The sequence below is a fragment of the Chelonoidis abingdonii genome, chromosome 7, assembly GCF_003597395.2.
Source record: "Chelonoidis abingdonii isolate Lonesome George chromosome 7, CheloAbing_2.0, whole genome shotgun sequence".
Lineage (NCBI taxonomy): Eukaryota > Metazoa > Chordata > Testudines > Testudinidae > Chelonoidis > Chelonoidis abingdonii.
In genome coordinates, this window is record NC_133775.1 from 105,319,368 (window position 1) to 105,338,104 (window position 18,737).

The 18,737-nt window shown below is 51.6% G+C and overlaps 1 protein-coding gene across 2 annotated transcripts in view; it reads right to left on the minus strand.

Annotated features, from left to right (window-relative positions):
- ANXA6 (annexin A6) overlaps positions 1-18,153 on the minus strand; it is a 39,871-nt gene extending 21,718 nt beyond the window's left edge. The window contains exons 1-9 of one of the 2 annotated variants that reach the window (XM_032771844.2): positions 17,860-18,153; positions 10,381-10,439; positions 6,266-6,356; positions 5,355-5,449; positions 4,868-4,981; positions 4,369-4,459; positions 1,511-1,590; positions 1,357-1,413; positions 354-447 (exon numbers count right to left, since the gene is read on the minus strand). In XM_032771844.2, the coding sequence (XP_032627735.1) occupies positions 354-447; positions 1,357-1,413; positions 1,511-1,590; positions 4,369-4,459; positions 4,868-4,981; positions 5,355-5,449; positions 6,266-6,356; positions 10,381-10,398 (640 nt within the window). In that variant the 5' untranslated portion in view covers positions 10,399-10,439; positions 17,860-18,153. The remainder of the gene's footprint in view (positions 1-353; positions 448-1,356; positions 1,414-1,510; positions 1,591-4,368; positions 4,460-4,867; positions 4,982-5,354; positions 5,450-6,265; positions 6,357-10,380; positions 10,440-17,859) is intronic. The other variant, XM_032771835.2, reaches the window with a different exon arrangement.
- Between the last annotated feature and the right edge of the window lie 584 nt (positions 18,154-18,737).

The following is an 18,737-nucleotide window of genomic DNA, read 5'->3' on the forward strand; positions in this document are numbered from 1 at the left end:
CTTAATTAATTAACCTCTTAGAGCTGGTATGGCATCTTCTCTGTATGTATATATATACTCTTCTTATATGTTCCATTCTATGCATCCAATGAAGTGGGCTATAGCCCACAAAAGCTTATGCCCAAATAAATTTGTTAGTCTCTAAGGTGCCACAAGTACTCCTGTTGTTTTTTCAAAATTCATTAGATCTCATGGAAAATGGTTACTTGTCCTTCCCAAGCATGACCACCAGATGGCGAGAGCCCAGACTGGCTGGCATGTCCACACAATCTGCAAGAACCAGTGAGCTGCTTTGGCGGGGAGGAGGAGCATTGTGGTTTGGTGATCTCATGATCGCTTTGAAAACAGCTTACCCAGGCGGAGATGCTGTTTGCTTCGGTTTCCCAGGATGTAGATGAACTGGGCCTCGTCTGTGCCCCACTTCAGGTCGCCAGCTTCCAAAAGATCCTTGCAGAAAGGTGAAAAAAAGCAGTAAAAGCCCAGAGTCAGAGAGTGCTAAAATCCTGGCCATGCAACCCGGAACGAACACACTCAACACCTGCCTTCGGTGCCAGCTCTGAGCCCTAATGCCACTGCTTACAAAAGGCAAAGCTCCTTCCCGCTCTCAGGCTCGATCATTTGTTTAACTGACTTCATCTATAGGGATGTTGTCAATTTAAAATCTGATTTGTCTTGTCTTCCTTCCCTCTGCGATATCTCACTGTGTCTGTGTGCAATAAAAACAGTTACAACCTTGCAAGATCACATGGCTGGAAGAGAGACTGTGTGTGTGGGTGTGGGTATGTGGGTGTGTGCGTGTGCGCATGTTAAGTGACTCTTCTCCATACAGTCTCTCAAATGCTGTAAGAAGGGGTGATAAACACGGGCCTGAGCTGCAGAAGTCAGAGCTGAACTTGTCCATAGAATTTAAGGTCAGAAGGGACCATTATGATCATCTAGTCTGACCTCCTGCACAATGCAGGCCACAGAATCTCACCCACCCACTTCTACAACAAACCCCTAACCTATGTCTGAGTTACCGAAGTCCTCAAATTGTGGTTTGAAGACCTCAAGCTGCAGAGAATCCTCCAGCAAGTGACCCGTGCCCCATCCAGTATGAGGTGTCCGCAGCCAGGGCTTTGGGCCCCTTTCTGGCTGCCCAGACACATAGCAGAGCAATGAATAAACTACAAAAAATGTGTTTAAAACTGAAGTCGGAAAAGCCATGTTCTTGGCTGGGATAAATCAGAGTCGCTTCGATCTGAACCAGCTGGGGATGCAGCCAGTGCCATGAAAAGCTCATTCTTCCTCCCAGTCACTGGCTGTGCCATAGTGATTGCCAGGGAAGCAAGCCAGTCTCAATTCAGCGACACTTACCTTGGCATCCTGCTCCACCAGGTCCTCGCTCACGACATCGTCCTCCTCCCGCGTGCCCTGCATCAGAGACGAGAGGCCAGCGCCTCAGTCACAGAGGAATGAGGGCAGTGGACAGAACAGAGGGGAATGGGGAGGGGTAGACAGATCAACGTACCTGAAGCAAAACAACAAGCATCTTCTTGAAGTGGCCCGAGGTGTCTCCCAGGACATCCGCCTCCAGCTCCCTCTCGTAGGCTGGAGCGTTGGAAAGGAAAACGGAAAGCACTTCAGCTCTGTATTCAGGTTAGGCCGGAGCCCAAGACAACCCCGGGTTCAAAGGATGTATGTGGAGCTGCTGTCCAGCACGCCACCCCTCTCCCAGATGCAATCGAAGCTGCACTGCCTTTCACATCAAGCCCAAACCAAGCCAAATCCATTTCAGAGGCACTACCCCCTGCCAACAACTCCCCTCGCCCCCACAGCCTCCTCATCCTAGGCCTAGTTTGACTTCTATATTTGGGGGGTGGCTCCCGTCAAGCCAATGGCACTGTGCATGGGAGCAGGGGGGCAAATTCTGTGCCTGCCAACAGGGGCACCATTTCAGGTTTTTTGTGGGAAGGGGCAACTTTAACCATGATTCCAGGGTCTACTTAGGCAACTGAAAACTCTAATTTTTTTTTTCAGATAATAACTTAGAAATTATCTGACAGGAGCACTGTATCTAGTTCCTATATCAAGAAAGAAAATTAAATAAATAGTAGACCCACTCAGCTCCAGTACTAACATGTTCTGACATCTTGTGGGAAGTCACTTAAGGGACACTGGTTAGGTTTAAAATGGTAATGTACATCCTTACTCAGCTACTCAGAAGGGACCATCGTGATCATCTAGTCTGACCTCCTGCACGTTGCAGGCCACAGAACCTCACCCAGCCACTCCTGTGATAAACCCCTAATCTCTGGCTGAGTTACTGACTTCCTCAAATCGTGGTTTAAAGACTTCAAGTTACAGAGAATTCACAGTTTAAATCTGCAAGTGACCCCCTGCCCCATGCTGCAGAGGAAGTGAAAAAACCACCAGGGTCTCTGCCAATCTGACCCAGGGCAAAATTCCTTCCTCACCTCAAATCTGATGATCAGAGAGACCTTGAGCATGTGGGCAAAATCCACCGGGAAGATACCCAAGAAAGAATTCTCTGTAGTAATTCAGAGCCCACCCCAGCTAGTGTCCTGTCTCCAGCCATTGGGGATTTTTGCTACTGGCAGTCACTGATGGGCCACACCATTGTCGGCAGTCCCGTCACACCAACCCCTCCATAAACTTATCAAGCTCAGTCTTGAAGCCAGTTAGGTTTTTTTGCCCCTACTGTCCCCTTGGAGGCTGCTCCAGAACGTCACTCCTCTGATGGATAGAAACCTTCACCTAATTTCAAGCCTAAACTTGTTGATGGTCAGTTTATAGCCATTTGTTCTGGGGTCCACAATGGTGCTTAACTTAAATAACTCCTCTCCCTCCCTGTTATTTGTCCTTCTGATGTATTTATGGAGAGCAATCCTATCTCCCCTCAGCCTTCTTCTGGTTAGGCCAAAGGGGTTCTCAAACTTACAACATGACAACAGGAGGAGGGGCTGAAGCCTGAGCCCACCTGCACCCCATTGTCCTAGGTGGGGGTGGGGGCAACACCAAAGGGCTTCAGGCCCAGACAGGGGGCCTGTAACCTGACCCCCGCTGCCCAAGGCTGAAAAGCCCTCGGGTTTTGGCTTCTGCCCTGCATGATGGGGCTCAGGCTTCAGCCCCAGCCCCCAACGAGTCTAAGCCAGCCATGGTGACCCCATTAAAACAGGGTCACGACCCACTTTGGGGTCCCGACTCACAGTTTGAGAACCACTTAAACAATCCAAACTCTCTGAGTCTCCTCTCATAAGGTAGGTTTTCCATTCCTCGGATCATCCTAGTAGCCCTTCTCTGCACCTGTTCCAGTTTGAATTTATCCTTCTTAAACATGGGAGACCAGAATTGCACACAGCATTCCAGCTGAGGTCTCACCCGTGCCTTGTATAATGGTACTAACATTTCCCTGTTTCTACTGGAAATACCTCACCTGATGCACCCCAGGACCGTGTTAGCCTTTTTCACGGCCGCATCACATTGACAGCTCATAGTCATCCTCCTGTGATCAACAGATAAACTCAGGTCTTTCTCCTCCCCTGTCACTTTCAACTGATAGATCCCCATTTTATAGCAAAAATTCTTGTTGATCCCTAAATTCATGACCTTGCACTTTGCACTATTAAATATCATCCCATTTCTATTACTCCAGTTTACAAGGTCATCCAGATCTTCTTGTATAATATTCAAGTTCTCCTCCATATTGCCAATACCTCCCAACTTTGTGTCATCTGCACATTTTATTAGCACACTTCTGCTTTTTGTGCCCAGGTCAGTAATAAAAATATTGAATAAGATTGGTCCCAAGACTGATCCTTGAGAACTCCACTAGTAACCTCTCTTTAGCCTGAGAGTTGACCTTTCAGCATGACCCATTGTAGTCTCCTCTTTAAGTTCTCATATTAATCCCTGTCTTCTCCAATTTAACTAATCATTTCCCATGTGAAACTGTATCAAATGCCTTACTGACATCCACACCAATTTGATCTACTGCATTTCCTTTATCTAAAAAATCAGTTCTCTTCTCAAAGAAAGATATTTCGCTTCTCTAACTCCAGCTGCCCAGCACCAATCAGAAAGCTGAGTACAAATGAAACAGCAACATTTGGGAAGTGCGAGGCCTTCTCCCATCCACATGCGAGGATACAAGCAGGTGCCCCCAAGAAACATGCACAGAGTTTGGAGTGGAGGAGTCCATCTCAGGAGCAGCGGAGGGGGAAACACAGAGGAAGAGGCTATTGGGGGATATTCTAGTTCTGGTGAACCTGTACCCCATCTGACTTAAATCCTTCTTTGCCCACAGGGCAGTGACTGCTGGCCTCCTGGCCCCAGAGAAGCCAGGATGCCCTGGTCCCCCATGCTAACCGTCTCTGTAGGCTTCCACCAAGTTGTGTATCTGCTGGTTGGTCCGGGATGCCAGGATCTCAATCAGGCATTTCTCATCAGTGCCAATGCCCTGCAAGCAGGAAACACAACCGCCGCATGAGATGTTACGTGCTGACGCCAGGTGGGAATCAGCCGAGAAGGGCAGCCTCTGGGGGACTGCATCGAGAAGAGGGGATAAGTACACCCAGAGCTAGGCTGTAGCACAGGGGTTCTCAAACTTTTGTACTGGTGACCCCTTTCACACAGCGAGCCTCTGAGTGCGACCTCCCTTACCAACTAAAAACACTTTTTTACATGTTTAACACCATTATAAATGCTGGAGGCAAAGTGGGGTTTGGGATGGAGGCTGACAGCTCATGACTCTCCATGTAATAACCTTGCAACCCTCTAAGGGGTCCCCACCCCCAGTTTGAGAGCCCCTGCTGTAGCACGTACTGTATTCCAGGATGGTCAGAGCGTGCCCTTTCCTGACCCTTACCTGAAGGGCGTCCTTAATCTCCTTGGCATCAAAGTATGCCAGGGGCCGCATCAGACCCACAATCAGCCTCTCAAATTTCCCCGTCAGCTCCCGCTTCAGGTCTGCAATCAGGTCCTGGCCACCGGGCACAGAAGGCAGTGCAAGGAGAGAGAGAGAAGGATGCATGAGTGGCAGACTCTCTGGGAGAAAGGACTTATTAAGACAGCCTCTTTAGCTGTCTGGGAGGTGGTCATGACCTTCTCAGCAGGGCTGCTGGCAGAGTCCGGGCTGGCCATGGATACTGGAAGGCTTTTCCCCACCCAGCTGTTAGCTAGCGAATTTTCCCAATGATTTTGCTTTGCTTTGTGTGCCCATTGCCAGTCTGGCAGGGCAGGGAGAAGCAGGGGGCTGTACACCCTGCATGCTCTGGTTTGGAGGATGCAGCAAAGGCTCCCTCTCCTGTGGATCACAGAGCACGATGTGTCACCCTCCGATTCTCTGGGGTTACCTTTCCATAGAGCGATTTGTAGGCCTGGCTGATCTCAATTCTCTGCTTGTTGTTCCTGGATGTTATCAGGTCCAGTATGGCCTCCTTGTCACTGCCTGCAGGGAGTCATGGTCAGTCACCCTCGTCCCACTGTTTTGATCTGGGTCTGCTCTAAGATCCAGCTTTGCCTGGACCAGAAGCGGATTCCAGCTCTGTGCTGGAGTTGGTAGAACAGAGAGCTGTGATGAGGGCGCACCCATCCACGGCTGGCCTACCTGGGACCTGGGCAATGGACTGATTGGTCTCAGGGGCATCACTCGGGAAAGGGGGACATAGCATGTTAGCACAGGGAATGCCCCAGTCATTCACTTTCCCCGTGGGAATCCTGCACTTGGGCACCAGAGACTGTCCCAGGTCGGATCCAGACTGAAGCACTGTGCCTTCTGCCTGCCCCCCCAAGTAAATTGCAGACATGTCCTCCTCTTCTCCCCCACCCCCACAAGATAAGCCATGGGACATTTCCCATAGGAAGGGTGTTTGTGCATCATGAAGCCACTCCAGCGCCCTGCAGAAACAGGCAGCGGTGCCCTGAAAACACATGCACTGTGCATCCTCGTTTACCAATTACATGGAGACACAGGGAGGTGATGAAGTGTGCACTGCCTGCCAGCACCGGAGGGGGCAATACTGAAGGGCTAGGAGGTGCTTTCATGGCCTTCTCCCCCTAATGCTCTCCCTTGCCTTCAGAAAAGGGATAATCAGGGCATCCATTGTCACCTCTCCATTCCACTCACACCCAGCCATGCCGCCCCAGCAGCTATTAGCACAATGCCAGAACAAGGCCTGCTCCAAAGCCACTAACGTCAAGACCCCTGGAGATTTGACGGACAGTGAACTGGGCCCTTAACGTGGCGGCAGTGGAAAGTACGCACCGAACCCCTTCATAGCATTGTACAGGGCCTCTGCATCCTGGCTCGCGTTGAAGTTCGGGAACTCCTTCACGGAGCCCCTGTACCTGCCAGCCTAGAGAGAGGAAACAAGAAAACAAATGAGGAAGCACCAGCTGGAGGCTCCTCTCCAACGCCTGGCCAGAGCTGGCATGAGGGCGGCAATGTGAAGGCATGGGGCAAACCTGACATCTGATCCACCCAGCCACAGCTGAATTCCACCACAGGGCTTGTCACCTGCGTCCACAGGGGAATTCGGTGAAAGAGGTCCCAGATCCACCAAGAGCTGGAGGCTTCCCAGAGGAGTCATCTCCCTTTGCTCTGATGGAACCTTGCCTTTGTTTCTGCTCCAGCCTGGCCCTTCTCCGGAGCGAGGTAGCTCAGCCCGGCCAACAGCCAACGGTGCGGCAATCATCTGTGCTCTGGGCCCCTGAGGCAGCTGGGCCTGCTCTAACCACAGAGATCAGGCCCCAGGATCCTCCCTTAACCCTTAGTCTTTGCAGTCCTAGCTGCTCCAGTGTGCGCGGCTGCTCTGCAGTTCTAGCACAACTGGCCAGGCGGGCTTGGCCATCGATATGGATGGCAGGCCCAGCCAGAGCTGTTATAGTGAACACTCAAAAACAAAATGCTCTGGAGAGATGCAAAGCCTCCTGCCTCATGGCACATGCCAACCTGCAGCCGCGGGGGGTTGAGAGGAGGCTCCCTGAGGGGCAGGTTGTCCCATCACTATCTCTTTTGGGGTTTCACGCACCTTCCTCTGAAGCATCTTGTACTTGCTAAGGTCAGCGATGGGATCCTAGGTCCAACCTAGCCCATGATCCATCCCACCATGGCAATTCCTATGCACTATGTTGCTATCAAGTCACCATGCACAGTTATAGCACTGGAATAGAGTCTAAGAATGAAGAAGTCAAGTCACACTGGGAGAAACTAGGATTTCCCTCACGGTGCCTGGCTAATTTTTAGCCACCGACGCCTTCCTCTCAGCCCAGTGCTGAAGCAGCCATCACAGAGGCAGAATCTACAAAAGAGCTTGTGCAGGAACACAGAAGCAAAACTGTAAACAGCTGAGGCTCTACTGGACAGCAGATATGACACCCGATTAACAACACTCAACCATTGTATTGAAGAGAGACCACAGCAGGGAGAAGTAGATCTGCAAAAAGCAAGCAGTAGGGTCTGGGGACTCAAGGAGGAGGCCATGAGCCTGTTCTTAGAGCACCTCTGCTCTAGCCACCATCCCCTCCTGGAGCGGGACAAGCTGGCCGTGTGCAGAGTCTCTGGCATGGCTAATAAGAGAAGCCGATCACTCTCCTTGCTGCTAGGGCAGGATCATGTTGCGGGTGATTCATCAGCAGGGCAAGGCTTTATCCCTGCTTTCTCGTAAGGAAGCTCCTGAGGTCCCTTATTCCCAATGTGAGCCGCTTCCTGCACAAATGCCTTGGAGAGACGTGAATAACCGTTACAAGGCCAAGCCACTGGCAAAGGAGTCACTTGTTACAACTCCTGCAGAATGTGGCGGGGTGGGGCATGTTCTCCGTGGATACTCCTCTCCGGGGAGAGCTCAGAGCAGGGGCCCATTGGGTGGCTAATCAGGTACCAGCAGAACTTCTTTCTGGCTGGGATGGCATAGATCATGCTGGCAGGGGCACACTCAATGCCCACCACTCGGGCAGAGGCTTTAATCGTACCCAGCACTGAGTGACAGGGCACTTCATAGTCCCAATGTGTTTTACAAACATTAACTTGTTCACCCTCACAGCCACACCACTCTGAGCCCGGTGGAGAAAGTGAGACACGGAGAGGCTAAGTGCCAGGGCCAAGGCTGCTCAGTGCATGAGTAGCAGAGCTGGGAACAAAACACAGGAGCCCAAAACTGTGCTGTATATATATGCACTTAGGAATGGAGAGCCTTATGACAATGAATTGGAGGAGGGGAAGCAGAGGCTGCTCTGTGCTAGTAGTGAGCTTTCCTGGGGCAATAACATCCCCCACCCCCATTCCTGCCTTGCTGGGCAGCAGCAGCGTGAGATGCTGGGAACAGGGGCAGCCTTCCTTCCCCCCTTTCCTCAGCTGTTTATTTAGCGCATAGACTGCAAGACTCCCTCCTGCTCCCATCCCCCACTTCTGAGTCACACTGGCCTCTAGACAGCTGGAGCCCTTTTCGCTATAAATAGGCAGCTGCTCTGTGCTGGGTGGAAGTTGAATTCCCTGTACAGCTTCACTCGCTTCTCCTCACACAGCCTCAGCACCCTAATCCCTGGGTGCACATGCTCACTTCCCTATGCTCTCGGGAGTCACTTTCTTTACAGCATGACTATTTGTCTGTCACTTTAAGGGACTTCCCCTGTTTCAGGGACAGGACTTGCCCAGTGGATGAGATGAGAGAACACCAGCTTCTCACCCACCCCTCCTGCCCAAGTGTCCTGTAGGGACACCTGGACACCCCCAGGGAATGAAGTGGTGCTGACCCCTTGCCAGTATGACAGCCACCATCTTGGCCAGCACTGGGATTGAACCAGGCCCTCTAGATCCAGGCACACAAGGCCCTGCAGCCTGAGCTAAGGAGCCAGGGGCTCTAACAGGCTCACACTCTGTGTGGATCGAGCACAGAGAGGGAGACATAACACACACAGACCAGTGGCTCTGCTTCCCACTGCAAGCGCCAGCCCCAGGTGCACATGGGGGCTGCGAGGGATCAGGTGGCAGGAGCTGCCCTCCAGCAGGGACAGGCGTGGGTGCGTGCAGACCTCACTGACACCACAGATGGGGGATTTTCCACCCCTTCACCCCTCCAGGGCTCAGCAGCAAGTGGGTGTTTGCTAATAGAGCTGCCAGACGGCAGAGGTGAAGGGACTTGCTCTCTTAGCAGAACAGAGTTGTTCTCCTCCAGGGGAGTTGCCAGATTGGTTTCCTCCAGGCATGATGAGAGGCCAGGCTGGGGTGTTGTGGGATCACTGAAGTGCCCGCTAAGGACAGGGCCAAGCAGGTGGAAGGACCCTTCCCCCAATCTGATATAAGTGCAGGGTTTGTAGCAAACAGCCCCCACCTGTGGCTGTTAAACATCACATCCAGATAGCTCCTCTAGCCTGGAGCAGGGACAGCTGTGCTGACCCTTCCCTTGGCTCACACTCGTCCCCTGCCTCCCCCTGTCTATACTACATCTAAAGGTTTGGCAACAAGCTCTGGATTAGAACTTCTCAAGCTTCCAGAGCCTGCCTGGCATCTAGCCACAACTGTCACCCCCGGCATTTTAAAAACAGGGCTTGCACCTCTTGCTTGGAAAACCAGGGAAGTGGTGCCAGGCTGTGATCTCCATTAGACCAGTGTAAATCAGGAGTCAGTCCTTCGGTTTGTGTGGAGTTGCTCCAGATTTACACTGGGGTGGCTGAGATCAGAATCTGGGCTGAAGGTCATGAACTGGTCTGATCTATAATGAGAAGTTTGTGCTACACGCCACTTCTTTTGTCCCCATATAGGCTCCTGAATCCCTCGCCCCCCACTTTTTTTCTTCTTTCTTTTCCTACTAGTTCTTTTTTCCTATCTGTGTTCCCCTCTGTCTTTCTTCTCAGCCCCACTCAGATCACAATCATTTGGATTACTGTGCCTCTGCTTTGTGTTTACACAAAGCGCTAGCCGAAGGCCGAAAGACCGTAAACAGTGTCTGTCAGCAAGATCTCAAGTCTCATAACTCGTGGATGAAAAGCAACGCCAGCTGCCAAAGTTGTGGTTGCTTTCCTGCTTCTCAGCCTTAAAGCTGTGTGAAACAACAAATCTGCCCCCACCATGAGCACAAATGCTGAGTTACCCAGGACCACTATGGCAAGAATTATAAACTGGGTTGGTGGATTATACCAACCTGTTAGCTTCACTAACACGGCCCTCTGGCAAAAGATGGGAAAGATTCTTGGTAGCCAATCCTTTAAGCCAGGACTGGCTGCTTTACATTGCCAGAGAGGCACAAAACCACTGGAGTGAACCAGTGGGTCTGTCCCAAGGACAAAATGGTGCACAGCGGATCCCTGAGCCTCTCCATTTCTGCAGAGGAGTCGGCAGGAGGTAACCAGTGCATGTCCCATGGGCTAGAGTTAGTACAGTACCTTGCCTGTGGGCGCCATGGCTTCTGGGTCAGAATCAATGGGGGAGGAGGAAGAGGAAGCTGTAGAAAAAAAGAAAAACCATCAGGCAAAATGTCCTTTCACCCAACAGCTATAATGACTTTGGTGAGGGTTGTGCTCTCAGTCACAGCAATGTAAACCCGGAGTGATGCCACTGAAGTCAGGCGATCCACTCCAGATTTACACCGGCGTAACTGAAGCAAGACATTTGGTCTGTTACGTCCTTTATTGGCCCCTATCTGAGGCTTGGCCAGGCTCACACACCCAATACAGTTGTTGCAGGGCATGGATGCCTCTGTCGGGCAGAGATGCTGCCCAGATTTGCCCTGCCTTTCATCCTCTCTCTTCCCTAGAGCCATTCTGTATGTATTGATAGACCTGGCGGGCAGAAATCCTGCTGCCATGTGCTGGCACATGGAGCATCATTCCAAGAAACCAGCATTCACCAGGGAGAGCAGCTCTACATACTCTACATACACAGGTGCCTCTTTTTCTGCAGCCAGTTTTGCTTCGCTCTCGGTCCCTGGCGTTCTGCTCCGTGCCAGGAAGCCTGGCACGGACAGACACAGGAAGGGGATGGGAGGGAGTGAAGAAACACAAAGTAAGTTGCACTTGAGTCAGCAAGGAGCAGAGCGTGGTCCCCGGGGAACATTGCCATTGGCAGCCTGCTCCCCAATGGAAAGCCTGCTAGAGGAACTGGCTTTTCAGCACAGAGCCCTGAAGTCTTGCACTGGGCAGAGATCTGGTTACCTAGGAGACCCCCTCTGCCTCCCTGCATCCTGAGTGGTTGAGATGCTCTTGCTGTTGCCTCGTAGGTTATTCATAAAATTCATAGATTCTAGGACTGGAAGGGACTTCGAGAGGTCATCGAGTCCAGTCCCCTGCCCTCATGGCAGGACCAAGTACTGTCTACACCATCCCTGAGAGACATTTATCTAAACTACTCTTAAATATCTCCAGAGATTGAGATTCCACAACCTCCCTATGCAATTTGTCGTGGCCCAGTTCAATTTTTAAGACCTCCTTCTGCTGGCACTAATTTACATAGGCAATGGGCCCAACCCAAAGCCTACTGAGGTCAATGGAAAGTCTCCCACTGAATTCAATGGACTTTGGAACAGGCCCTGTGTGTTTTCATCTTGCTGTAATTAAACCTTGGCACTGCCAGGGCAACTGGTGTTACAATAAAACAACCAGACCCCACAGGAGCATGTCAAGAAGATTCAGCTTTTGCCATTGTGACGTTATTGATATAAACTGGGACCTTATAGAATATGGGTTGCAACCAAGGTCCTGTAGTGGCATCAAATCCTATGTAAAGGGGGTCATATAAGGTGTCTAAGACCAGGTTACGGGTTATGGGTTATGATTATGCTGTCTGTATGTCTGTATCATTTTTGTAGTTGAAGTTATGAATATTGGCTGTATACTGTCTGTATTTCAAACTTGTGCTGTGTTACTGGGAAAGATCCCAGACAAGTTGGTGTCAGCTCAGCTTAGCCTGCTTGATGGCCCATTAAGGACCGTTAGCTACACAATTGACCCATTGAGAGGAGGCAGATACGCCTTGTGACTCAGCAGGGTTTGCAGAAACTGGCCCATGTGACTGCAGACTCCATTTTGCTGTAACTTTCCACAGTAAGAACAAAGAAGTGTCCTTACACCTGGAAAAGCATATATAAGATGGAGGCCTCATCTCCATCTTGTCTTCAATCCTGCTTCTTATCTCTGGAGGGACTTTGCTACAAACTGAAGCTCTACACAAGGGACTGATGACCCATCCCAGCTGGGGATGTTCTCCAGAGACTTGATTTAAACCTGCAGTTTACTCCATCACTGCTATAAGCCTGAACAAAGAACTTTGTCCTTACTGTATGTAATTGATTCCATTTAACCAATTCTAGTTCTCATCTGTATCTTTTTCCTTTTATGAATAAACCTTTAGATTCTAAAGGATTGGCAACAGCGTGATTTGTGGGTAAGATCTGATGTGTATATTGACCTGGGTCTGGGGCTTGGTCCTTTGGGATTGAGAGAACCTTTTTCTTTTACTGGGGTGTTGGTTTTCATAACCATTCATCCCCAGGACGCGTGGAACTGGGGGTGATACTGGGAGACTGGAGTGTCTAAGGAAATTGCTTGTGTGACTTGTGGTTAGCCAGTGGGGTGAAACCGAAGTCATTTTTGTCTGGCTGGTTTGGTTTGCCTTAGAGGTGGAAAAACCCCAGCCTAGGGCTGTGACTGCCCTGTTTGAGCAATTGGTCCTGAATTGGCACTCTCAGTTGGGTCCCGCCAGAACCGCATCGTCACAGCCATGAATACAAAAGCTCCCCTATTCCTGCTCTAGTCACCTTCTATTTTCCTCTCCATCTGCTTTCCCAGCTGTTCTCTCTTACGTACGCCATTTACTGGAGAATGCCTCTAGGGGAGGAACAAATTGCTCTGGACAGGTACAGAGCAGGCAGCACTGAACAAGCTTCCCCTCCAGGATTCTGCCAACACACCTCAGCCCTCGCCTCTGCTATTCCAGTGCTTGGCTTCTCCCAAGGAAGCCACCGACCATACCAGCAGGCAGGTTTTATTTGGAATCTAAGTCCCATTCAAGCCCAGGATCATCAGAAGTGGAAACCGAAGGCCAGATCCTGGCATGCTCAGTTGTTTTCACAAAGTCCTTGAAGTCAACCGGAGTTTGCCTGAGCGAGGACCTCAGAATTGGGCTTGATACTGACAGCACTTGATATTAGGAGCCAGCGGAACGCTAATCATCTCAGAGACATTTTCCTCTGGAACAACGTCATGCCATCTTGGCTTGGCATCACGCTATGGTGAGCTCAGCTCATGTATCATCCTCCTTTGCACTGCAGTAGCGTCCAGACAGCCCAGTCAGAGTTCAGGATCCCATTGCAAGGGGCTCCATCCCCACGAGGAGAAGATGCTGCGCTGGCACCAAAGATATCGCAAGACATTCAGACACATCTTACAAAATCTTTGGGCAGCCCTGCCATCCAGGAGAGGCACCCAGGGAGCCAGGAGTGGCTGGTGGAGCAGGGCAGTGGTCCCCGGGTACATACACATCCCAGAGCACCAGTTCCAATGCTGGCCCTTTCAGAACACAAGGTAGTTGGGCTCAGCCTCGCTTCGTTTGGCATAGATGAGGCAAGTGAGTCCCGGGCGACAGCGTATAGGGGGCCTGTGGGAGACAGCAGGCTGGAGAAGGCTCTCCAGAGCTCCCAGGCAGAAGTCCTGGCAAACACAAGCCTGCAGGAGGCAGGAGCTGGAGAGGAAAAGTTGAGGAGAGCAAGCCCATGGCGGGAAAGCCTCGTCAGGGACAGAGCGAAGAGCCCTGCACCAAAGGTTGTGACACAGAGGAGGCTGGGCAGATGGCTTGTGTGTTGAACACTGTTAATAAGCCAAACTCCCAGCAGGGGAGGGTTATTATGACTACGCCTGCAGTCGGATGCTTACCAGAGGGAGAAGGGAAATTGAGGCAGCAGCAGAGGTCAATAGTTGATGAAGGAAGCCCCTGCTACAAGTGACGACCTCACAAACCAGACCCCCTGCAGTGGGGTGTTGTGTTCAGAGACCCGGCAGGGCGGGATGGGGCTGTGCTGCATTCTAGAGAGCAGCTGGTTCGCTCCCTGTTCACCATTTCATCCTGCAGGCCCTCGAGAGACAATCTCACCTCAGCTCCAACCAGTCCCTTATTTCTCAGGGGAGCCCGGGGCTAGAACCAAGTGCCACATTTCAAGGTCTGCAGCGCGCTGTGCAGCCTCCTCTCAGGGGCCCCTCACTCTGTCTAGACTAGAAATCAAGCTGGATGCCAGAAACATACAGAGACCTGACCCTAGGAAACACAGCTCGGTTTCTATGGCAGCTCACCGTACTCCTACCTTAAGATAGATTTTACACCAACGGAAACAAGCCCTTACCGCTAAAGTCACTGCCAGTCACCAGGCAACGGACACCCCATCCCCACAGGGAGGAGATTCACCAAAGAGGGGGGCCATTTTCATTTTCCTCCAGACTAAAGAGAAGCAGAGGATGACGGAGGGAGAGAAGCAGCTGGATAACGGAGCCTGGAAATGAATGAGTCTATTGAATGTTATCTGACACCCATCGGGTCTCGGGACAACTCGTATCCCCCCCAACTTCCTGGAGCCAGCGCACCATGTTGCAGGAAAATTCAATAGTGGCAAAGCCCCAGAGCAGCAATTTGGGCTGGGAGCACTTTTCAAAACCATACATTGAATACATTTCACTTTCCATCCTGTCCACTTCCACAAAGCCTGTGTGCGAACGGCCAAAGCTAACTGCATTCAGACAGAAGGCTCTTCTCCCGCACAGCCCCAGAAGAGTCTATGGGGAGGTCGTCCGGCTGGATTTCGGACACCACAATCATCTCCAGGGGCAGCAGGAAGGGTAGACTTGCCTCATTGTTCCTCATGAGGCGAGGAGTCAGAAATCCTGGATTCTCTTCTTGACTGACTGCCACCGACTTTCTGGGTGACCCCAGGCAAATCACTTAACCTCCTCTGTGCCTCAGTTTCCCCCTTGCTAAAACGGTGATAACAGTATTGTCTCAGGAGAGCACTGTGGTGTTCTCCAAACATGAATTAAGAGCTTTGAGATGCTACACAAGCATCCAGCATCATCACAGTTTTACTTGTGATTCTGAGAATTACTTATGATTCTTATGCTCTGCTGAGATACCCAGAGGCCTTTTCAGCCCCCTTTGCTTTCCTATTCTCTTTCCGACGGCATCCTCTTGGCTGCAGCTTTGCCCAGAGAGGGTGGGAGAGAAATGTCTGGCGGGGGTGGAGAGGGCACAGCTCAGATCTCCAATGAGACAGCCCGGCTCGCAGTACGAGGCCTGGTTGGTTCCTGGCTGACAGCCTGTCCCTGCATTGCAGTGTGGCTGCAGGGCAGGGATCCAAAAACCAGCTGGAGTCACCTCTCAGCCTCCAGCAGCATGGGCTGCACTGTCGGACCACAAACTGGCCAAGAGGCACAGAACTCTGCAGCTTTGCTGGTCTTCATTGGCCAGGCCTAGAGTGGTGCTAACGTGGGCTTTCACTGAGGCCATATTTTCTCGGGGCCAGCTCCAAAAACTGGGCTTTTATCCACAAACGCTGAAGCCAGCAAGCCTGGAGAGCGAAATACCAGGAACATGCAGGCTCAGGGCCCAGAGCAGCTGAACTGACAAGCTTTGCAAAGGGTGCCCCGCACCTGCCGTGGCTCCACGAGGGGGAGAGCTGTGCTGAAAGGGGGCAGTGTTCAGCGAGGGTACTTGCACAGATGGGGCCCCTCCCTGGGGCCCTGGGTGGGGGAGGGAGCTGCTTGTGAATACTGCAGCAAGGAGATGAAGAGGCTTGTACCCTATGCAAGCTTCCTGCTTTACTTCCTCTGATACAGATCACCTACCCGGGCCTGGCTCTCACCTCTGCATGCAGCCCCAGAGAAATGTGCAAGAGAGACAGCCAAATTCATCTCACTGCAGATCTGATAACTCCCAACAGCACCTGGATCTGCTCACGGAACGAGCAGCTGCTCAGGGTTGCAGGTGACCTTCCACATGATCCCCGTTCCTGGATGTGAGCAAGCCCATGCTGGAATCACCACAGCTCCATCCAGCACTGCTTTTTAACATGCACCTGATCCCCCTGCTCCTAGAGGAGGTCCCTCTCCAATGAGAACTGCCTTGGCAAGGTCCAGCTATGAAAAGACAAACAGCAAGAGCCAATCCCCACTTGGGACAGTCATTGGAAGACAAAGACAGGCCGATGGGGGATGAGATAGTCAACACGCCGCTGTGTCGCACAGCCTCATGCCTGCGGCATGTGAGCTGATGAGGGGCAGACAGGACCCCTACTTGGGGGGCTGGCCCCACACGACAATTCGGGCTGCCGCCTCTCCTGGCAAGCGCAGCTCGTTCCCTGATTGCTGAACACCAGGACGAGCGACCTGGACCAAGGGAATCAACAGAAAGCCCTGTTGGCCGGGGGAGGGGAAGGGAATCTGGGAGGCAGTGCCGGTGGTGTCCATGTTTGCTGGCTCTTGGGCGGACAAAAGGATTCACTGCTCATTATGCTTTAGGAGGGCTTATAGGGATTTTCTCACAGCACCTAATAAATAATTGACCAGAGTGGAGAGCTCTCTGCTGTTGCATCCAGGGTGTCTAGGCACTCAGCAGCCCCTCCCTACATCCTTTAAATCCTTGGTACAGCGGCAGGATAAATTGTCCTGAGCTCCCTTTCCCCAAAGGGCCAGTGAAAGCCATGGTGTGCGGGCCAGCCACAGTCCCTGTGTTTTACTGATGGATTCACAACCCCAGCCAGCCTGGCCCACCTTTGCAGGGCTCCTCTAAGCAGCAGGCCTTTGGTTTTACATTCTTCCCAGCCATGCAGAGTCATGCCAAGGTGCAGCATGGACAGAGAGACAAGAGGCCTAGGGGTTATTTTGAAAGCTTGCAGGCTGGCAGTGGTACTGTGAGAACACACCTTGCCAGCTGTTACCCAGCACCGTACCAAGCGGCAGCCTCGGGAGGGGTTTACTTCTGCTTTAGACAAGAGGGGGTTTTCAGAAAGTCATTCCCAGAGCAAAAGTAAAGCCACAGGCTCCACCCATCCCCCTAGAATTGGGGCGTTGGCTCAAGGACCTCCTGCACCAGCCCTTTGAGGCTCTTCACGTTAAAAGAAGTGCCTTGTAAGGCGGCAAATGAAACATCGAGAGGGTTAAAAAAAGATACACGAGCCACCACAGAAGACAGAGACACGGGACACTACAAATCCAACGCAGTCTGCTTTTTTAAATTCAACCTTAAGCCTTAAGAGAAGTGATGCTAGCTCCCCAAGACTGTCCCAGAGCTCAAGCATCTCCCCACAGGGTCATGAATCTTTTAAAAATATACATTATAAATTAACTATTGCACAGGACATTTTATGAAACAGGAGGGCAAAATTCTCTGGGGATCCGCTTTCCCCAAACGAAGTTCATGGATTTAACCAGTATCCCAAGGTGTAAGTCACTGGATTTTTGTCTTTTTCTGTCGTCTGCCCAAATACTGGGACAAGCAAAGCTAAGCCAGGCTTATCCTTGTGGCTGGGTTTTGCACACACACAGACACCCTGGGGAAGGGGCCCAGAACACACCCACCAGCTCCCAGCCATCTCTGGTTACAGAAACGCTACCCAGTTCCCCCAAATGGGGTTTACTCTCCATTTGGAAAGTGCCAGGTAGACTTCTGGTGATTTTCATTAATAATAAATAATCATTAATTTACTCTAAAGAGAAAATAGCCTTGAAACTCACCAGCACGCTGAACATTTTGCAATGCACGCAGGAGGGGCTATTGATTTGCCTTTAGTCCAGTGGCTTGCCAGACCCCCTTCCCCGCAATCAGCCCTGGCACTCTCCAGTTCCCCTCTCACTAAGGATCGACCCTTTTCCCAGGCTCAGACTTACATGTCCTGCCAAGGCCTCTTCCCCTGGAGCAGCCCTTCTCAGCCTGCAGTGAGACAGCCCAGGAGCTGTGCAGAGCAGCGCTTGGTATGGCAGCGTGCAGCCTGCCTTCGTTGCAATGCAGCTGTTTCCTCTCCTCCGGTGGAGCGACGTCACACACTTCAGAGCCTTCCAATCCGGGCTAACCCAGGCAGGGGCAGAGGCCACCAAGAGAGTCACTGGTTTGCCCTGAGCAGCCCTTGCCAATGGCACTCTAGAAAGAACATGCACCAGCAAACTGCCATATGTCACCCTCACTCAGAAAAGGCAACAAGGGTCAGAGAAATAATCCAGTTCCTGCCTCACGCTGATTGAACGTCTCGCTGCCCCAGTGGGAGCAGAGCTCAGTGGTGCATCTCATTATACGCACCGCCACATCCAGGACAAGAGCAATGAGAGGGATAACTCGGGTGCCCCCCCAGGCTGCAGAGATAGAACTGCAGCCCCCCCATGTAGGGCATAGCATGGTGGGAAAGGCTAGCCCTGGTGCTTATCACAGTGGCCCTATGCCACCGCCCTGAGTCTCGTGATGTGCATTATGTGGCACGTACTGGAGATAACGCTTATTTCAGTTTTATGGCATGAGTCTTATACCCTCTGAACACAAGAGCATTTAACACAATTAAGCTCTTAATATGTAGATCGAACTGCCTGTGCTTCCACTAAGATACGTCCACCAATGACCGTAACGCAACGATCCCCTCTGCCCCATCAGCTCATCCCTGACCCTAATTCAGGGGAAATCACAGGTGCAGGAAAGTTAACTAAGGAAGCTCTGACCCACCATGGAGGGAAGCAAGTTTCGGGGCTTCATGGAGAATGCCCTGCGCCGTTGAACTGTG